This window comes from Crocuta crocuta, unplaced genomic scaffold (genome assembly GCF_008692635.1).
Source record: "Crocuta crocuta isolate KB4526 unplaced genomic scaffold, BGI_CrCroc_1.0 scaffold3424, whole genome shotgun sequence".
Taxonomy (NCBI): domain Eukaryota; kingdom Metazoa; phylum Chordata; class Mammalia; order Carnivora; family Hyaenidae; genus Crocuta; species Crocuta crocuta.
Genome location: NW_027531568.1, coordinates 2,591 through 9,971, shown reverse-complemented (window position 1 = coordinate 9,971; position 7,381 = coordinate 2,591). Strand labels below are relative to the sequence as shown.

Genomic DNA, 7,381 nt, shown 5'->3' with positions numbered 1-7,381 from the left:
TGTTAAACATAGAGCTTTAAAAAAAATTTTTTTTTTACTTTTATTATAGAGAGACAGAGCACAAATGGTTAGGGGCAGAGAGAGAAAGAGACACAGAATCTGAAGCAGGCTCCAGCCTCGCAGCAAGCTGTCAGTACAGAGCCCGACGCAGGGCTCAAACCCACACACCGAGCTGAAGTCGGCCGCTCAACCATCTGAGCCATCCAGGCACCCCTAAAATGCTAAATGTAGGACTTTTAATGAATCCTATTTATAATTATAATTTTAATTACATACAAAAAATTACTATTTTTTAAAATAAAAAGCCTTATTTTTTAAAGTAATTTTCTATTCACAGCAAAATTGAGAAGAAACTACAGAGATTTCCCATTACGTCCTGCCCTCACACATGCATAGCCCTCCCCCATTAACAACCTCCACCCATGGTACATATGTTGTGATTACTAAACCTATACTGATCCATCATAATCACCCAAAGTCCATAGTCTACACGAGGGTACACTCTTGGTGTTTACATTCTGTAGGGTTTGGACAAATTTGTAGTGACATGTATCCACCATTACAGTGTCATTCAGAATAGGTTCACTGCCCTAAAATCCTCTGTGTTCCACCTATTTATCCTTCCCTTCCATCTAACCCATGGTGACCACTGATCTTTTTACTGTTGCCATAGTTTTGCCTTTCCCAGAATATCATATTGTTGGAATCATACAGCATGTAGCCTTTTCAGATTGGATTCTTTTACTTAGCCATATGCATTTAAGGTTCCTCCGTGTCATGGCTAGATTGCTCATTTCTTTTTTTATCCTTCCTTAAATAGTTTATTGTCAAGTTGGTTTACATATAACACCCAGTACTCATCCCAACAAGTGCCCTCCTCCATGCCCGTCACCCCCCCTTCCTCTCTCTCCCCACCCCAGCTCTCAGTTTGTTTTCAGCATTCAAGAGTCATGATTTGCCTCCCTCCCTCTCCCCAACTATTTTTCCCCTTCTTCTCCCACTTCGTCCTCCGTTAACTTCCTCCTAATCCACCTATATGTGCAAACATACCGTATTTGTCCTTCTCTGCCTGCCTTATTTCGCTCAGCATAACACCCTCTAGTTTCATCCATGTTGCTACAAATGGCCAGATTTCATTCTTTCTCATTGCCATGTAGTATTCCATTGTATAAATATACCACAAACAAAATTATTTTAAATACAAGACACTAAAGATATTCTCTACTATCTTCTAGATGATGTTATGTTCTACTCGATTTTTAAAATATTTATTCATTTTGGTGAGAGTACAAACAGTGGGGGGAGGGGGACAGAGGTCTGAAGCGGGCTGTGACAACAGCAAGGCCAGTGTGGGGATTGAACCCATGAATGGGGAGATCATAACCTCAGCTGAATTTGGACACTCAACCGACAGCCACCCAAAGGCCCCTGTTCCATTCTAGTTTGAAAATCTTTCACGTTTACATCTACAATATACCTGGAAGGGATTTTGTATTTGGTGTGAAGTAGGCATATCCCAATTGCTTGGATAGTAAGCAACACATTTCTAAATAACCTATAGGTCAAATAAGAAGTCACAAAGGAAATTAGAAAACGTTTTGAATTAAAAAAAGTGAAAGGATGCATATCATTAGTAGGATACAGCGAACTCAGTGTGTATAGGAAAATCTACAGCATTGAATTCTTATATTCCACATGAATGAAGTTCTCAAATAAATGATCTCAGCTTCCAACTTAAAGATATAAGGAGGAAAAGAGCAACTTAAAGCAAGCACATGAAAAGAAACAACAACAACAAAAAAAAACCCACCCAGATATCCATGAATTGCGAACAGAAAAATGAGACAAAAATAGAAAACAAAAGTTAGTTCTTTGAAAAAATAGATAAAATAAACACGCTTTTAGTCAGAATGAGTACGAGGAGAAAAAAGAAAAAGCACAAATAAGAATATTAGGAAAGATGTAGAAGATGTCACTACCAAGTCCTATAGTCATTCAAATAGTAATAATGGAATCCTATGAATAATCTTATGCCCACAAATGCTACAGCTTAGATAAAATGGACAGATTCCTTGAAGGACACAATTTCCAAAGCCTACTCACAAAGAGTAGATAACCTGAATCATTGTTTCTATTAAAGAGATAGACTTTGTAGGTAAAAGCCGTCTGACAAAGAAAACTCCAGATAAGTTTACTGGTCAATTATATGAAGGAAGAAAGGAAGAAAGAATATTATTCTATGTAATTCTCTCAGTATTTAGAAGAGGAGGAAATACTTCTCAAGTCATTTTATGAGGCCTTGGTATCAAGACCAGATAAAGAAATTATAAGGAAACTATAGGCTAATATTCCTCACAGACTCTAACAATAAATGAAAAGGATTAAACATCACGATCAAGTGGGAGTATAGAAGGAAACTTCTTCCACCTCATGGAAGAGGAACTTCTTGAAAAACTATACCTAATATATTTGNTTATGCCACCCTGGGAATGTTTTCAAAAACGTATCTCTCATGGCACTTTGTTCACACACCACTGATGACATCTTGTTGGCCATAGGATAAAGCCTCTTACAATGTAAGATGTTTTAGGATAATCAGTCTGGTCCCTCTTCATTTCCATGGCTTCTCCAACCATCCTCCTTCACCTCGCAAAATATAGGCTCCAGCCCCCAAGACTAGTGTCCATTCCCAAAATGGGCAGTGATTAAGCATCCATCCCTATATGAGCTTCTCTCTATCCACACCTTTCCCAACAACAGATGAGGTCAGTGATGTAGTCAATCATTGCTCTGGGACTCTTAGAGCATTTGTCCTAAGGGGTCCTGGGTAAGTTCGGTGTCTTTAATGAGTTCCTTTAGGATCTAGACCCTTCTGAGATCCAGGGCCCTTTAGGCCTGGGGGTGTGTAGAACAAGAGATATGAGTTAGGATGTTGTAGACACAGATAACAACTACAGAGTCTGTCACTTCNCGTAGATATATAAAATATATATATTTATATATATCTGTATACACAGTTGTATATCTCTATTTCCTGTATCAGTTGGATTAGTGATAAGAGTAGTGTCATCTGATGTACCCTGGCATTTTCCTTAGGTACAATATTACATTCATGAATCCCTAACAAAGTGACAAATTCAGTGCTAAATGGTTGAAAGTTGAGTTCTTGTTTTGAGAGAAATTAGCAGGAGTATCTATTTTAACTTGAGTTTGCTGTGTTTATTTTCGTTATTATTTGAGAGGGAGAATGAATCTTAAGGAAGTTCCACACTTAGCATGGAGCTGAAAGCAGAGTCTAGCCCTTGACACTGGGATTATGACCTGAGCTAAAATCAAGAGTTTGAAGCTGAACCTACTGAACCACCTAAATGCCCCAGGTCTCTACTCTCTTTAAAGTTGAAGAAATGCATGTCTCATCCTGAAGCACAGCCAAAATATTTATGAAACACTGGCTGCATCCAGGCACCTTGTAGGTGCTGGCACTTGTGCAGTTACAAAGGCAAACACGGCCTTTTCCGCATGAAGTTTATAATCCATTACGGAAGACAGCTATAAAAAATCCCCTGGGCAGTTAGTCTCTAGGGAGAAGCACAGGATGCTGTGGAAACATAGAGGTGGGTCTCACTTGACTGGAGGGGACAGGAGACGTATAGTTTAGTAAGTGATGTGTCATATGCCTAAAGGACAAGTAGGCACAAACCAGATGAAGAGGAGCAAAAGGAGGAAGATGCTTCTCAGGAGAGCCAGCAAGTAGAAAAGGCTGGAGGAAAGAAATTGTGACTTTTAAGTCAGCGTTTCTGGAGAGGTGAGTGTGTGTCACTATGGGGCCAGATGAAGCTGTGGAAGTAGGCCAGGGTCAGGTCATGAAGCACCTTTTGTGCCCTTGATAGGAATTTTGCCTTTATCCTAAGAGATTCCCCAATGAGAATCTATGATGACTTTAGGGAGAATGATGATCAGATTTTCATCTTAGAATGCTACAGTGTGAATGAAGGATATTAAAGGAAAGAATTCAAGCATAGACTCAGGGAGATCAGTGAAGAAGCTGTTCCAATAGGACAGACAAGACATGACATCAGCCCCGCCAGGATAATGATGGTTGAGATAAGGAGTGGATAAATAAGAAAGAGACTTAACATGTCAGAATATATAAGACCTCACAGACTATATATTGATAATGACAGAAAGGAGGGAGTAAAAGAAATTCTCAGGTGTATTACTTGAGCCTGGATTTCTTTTACTGAGATATGAAAGACATAGAAGGACAGATTGGGAGAGGGGAATGGTACGGTCATGAGTTTTATTTGTGATGTTGAGCCAAAAATGCTTGTGATATGACAGGAAGAGATAATCACTATGAAATTGAGAATACAGTTCTGAAGGTGATAGAGGCCTATCAATGAGATTTAGATGGTATTTTGTGCCATGGGAGTAAGCAACTCTTTTAGGGCCATGTAGCATTTATACCCAGGATTTAGAGGGAAAAAAAGCCCAAGGAAACACCAATATGTAATAGTCTGTTATGGAAGACACCAATCACAGTTATTCAGAATGAAGGGCTGGAGAAACAGGATGTTTGCACAGAAGATAAGAGATCAGAGTGTTTCACAAAGAATGGAAGAGTCAATATTATTAAATGCTAATTAACCAAAAAAAAAAAACCCTGAAAATGATGAGCTTAAGTGATATGTTTTATTTGTGGTTACAGAGTGTTGTTCTGGGTAACAAGGATGAAGTCAGTTATTGCAGAACAACTTACAGACTACGTATCATAGAAATATTTTCATTTTTATTCAGGTTTTCAATGGACACTATCAGTTCCTCCTAAAGGACACAGACCATGACAAGAAGAAATCAAACCGTTCTCTCAGACTTTCTCCTTCTGGGCCTGCCAATTGAGCCAGGGCAACAAAGTCTGTTCTGTGCCCTGTTCCTGGCCATGTATCTTATCACCGTATTGGGGAATCTCCTCATAATATTTCTTATTCACCTGGACTCCCACCTGCACACACCCATGTATTTGTTTCTCAGTAATTTGTCTTTCTCTGATATCTGCTTCTCTTCTGTGACCGTTCCCAAATTGGTGCAAACCATGCTGAGCCAAGACCCATCCATCCCCTATGCTGGCTGCCTGACCCAGATGTACTTCTTCTTGTTTTTTGCAGATCTGGAGAGCTTCCTCCTGGTGGCCATGGCCTATGACCGCTATGTGGCCATCTGCTTCCCCCTGCACTATACCATTATCATGAGCCCCAAGCTCTGTCTCTCCTTGGTGGTGCTGTCCTGGGTGCTGACCATGTTCCATGCTATGTTGCACACCCTGCTTGTGGCCAGATTGTGCTTCTGTGCTGACAACATAATCCCCCACTTTTTCTGTGATATGTCTGCTCTGCTGAAGCTGGCCTGCTCTGACACTCGAGTTAATCAGTTGGTGATATTTATCATAGGAGGGCCCATTGTCGTCATCCCATTCCTACTCATCGTCATGTCTTATGCACGGATTGTGTCCTCCATCCTCAAGGTCCCTTCAGCCAGGGGCATCTGCAAGGCCTTCTCCACCTGTGGCTCACACCTCTCTGTGGTGTCTCTACTCTATGGGACAGTTATTGGTCTCTACTTTTGTCCATCAGCTAATAATTCTACTGTTAAGGAGACTGTCATGGCTATGATGTACACTGTGGTCACCCCCATGCTGAATCCCTTCATCTACAGCCTGAGGAACAGAGACATGATGGGAGCCCTGAGAGGACTCCTTTCCAAAAAGAAAATGTCCTCCTCTGTATGATGGCAAAGCTGAGGATGTTTACATAATTTTATCAAGTAGATACATTGATGTTAATATTGGAATATTGACCCACGCTTCAATTTTTCCACCATGAAATTTTCTGTTGAAAAGACATTCAATACCTAATATAAACGAAGTGGAGTTATGTGGTTGCACTCAGAATGGGGATCTCAGTCACCTGCTTGTAGGTTCTCTCTCTTCCCTCTTCCCAGGTGAACCTGAAGAAACATTATTTTTAAGTTTTTAATTGATTTTTCTGCTTCTGGGTGTTAGACAACTAGTATGTCATGTCTTATTTCTTTAACTAAAACTCTGCTGTAAGTAATACCCTGCACTTCCAGGTCACTAGTGACTACAACTCAAGCCTCTCAGTCCTCTGCTTACCTTTGATAAACTGGACTTTCACTGTTGAATGCAGATGTTTACTTACTTCCTCCTGAACAAGGGTTCACATCATTTTGTCTCCTCTTCTCTGATTTATTTTTAAGTCTACATTGTCTTTTTCACCTGATCTTAACCTAAAATGAAGTTTGTATCTCATTTGCTACAGTAGTTTAGTTTGTTTTGCCTGGGAGCTAACCCATACGTGGAGTCCTGTAAGTTGCCCCCACAGGTATGAGAAAGCCAGAGCTTGGTTAAAGCCTTACTGTTGAAGGGTGTCTCCCTCCTGCTTACTATTTTGGATTTTTTCAACAAATTCTACATCCATGATGTTATGCTACTTTTATAAGTATTCCAGAAAGGAATCTTACCAGCCTCTTAAAGATTGAAAAGATGGAATTTGATGACTTGCCCAAGTCCCAGAATTGGTCAGTATTGAGCGTACGATCTCAGACTATCTGATTTTAGAGTTTCTTCTCCTATCCCCCACCTCAGAAATAAGGAGAAAAGCCATTGATTCTTCAGTCAGCCCATGTATGGCATTGTCTAGAATTCCAATTTTGAACTGTTCATTTCCTATTATCTCCCTTAAATGATAGCATGTAAATCCACTATTTTCATCCTCTCAAAAACACTATCTACCTCCACATCTCTATCTGCAGTCTAAATCTTTCGCCAGCTCTCAATTTTTATTTTCATCTTCACCATAGACCTCTCCCCTTGATGCTCTATGAGCCTTCAATCTTAACCTGCAATAAATTGAACTCTTTATATTTCCCCCCAACCTTCCACTTTGCTTATACTCCATTTGTTTTTTAAGCGGGGTGTCAAAAGTTGAAAGAGAATTTTTAGGGTAATTTTGAATATGTGAAGTTTTTCCTCTAACATGCTACCTTTATTATTTATTATTTATTTATTTATTTGTGTCTGCTTTGTTTTACTTAGCAAATATTAACTAAAACTATAAAATCTGGAGGTTTCATCAGTAATGTTTTGGTTTATTTATGTTTTTAAATTTGTATTTAATTTATTTTTTAAAATCAAATCCAAGTTATTCGCATATAGTGCAACAATGATCTCAGGAGTAGATTCCTAAATGCTTCTTACCCGTTTAGCCCATCCCACACCCTCCCACAAACCCTCCAGGAACCTTTTGTTTGTTCTCCATATTTAGGAGTCTCTTATGTTTTTGTCCCTCTCCCTTTTTTTATATTA

At 39.4% G+C, this 7,381-nt stretch overlaps 1 protein-coding gene across 1 annotated transcript; it reads left to right on the top strand.

Moving 5' to 3' along the window:
• Positions 1-4,840: 4,840 nt before the first annotated feature.
• Positions 4,841-5,785, top strand: LOC144238848 (olfactory receptor-like protein DTMT). Its single transcript, XM_077772752.1, has one exon. The coding sequence runs from the start codon at positions 4,841-4,843 to the stop codon at positions 5,783-5,785; it is 945 nt and encodes a 314-aa protein (XP_077628878.1).
• Positions 5,786-7,381: the final 1,596 nt, after the last annotated feature.

What these genes read in the sequence shown, in the direction of transcription:
- LOC144238848 (XM_077772752.1), top strand. Translation starts at nt 4,841, where the DNA reads ATGACAAGAAGAAATCAAACCGTTCTCTCAGACTTTCTCCTTCTGGGC.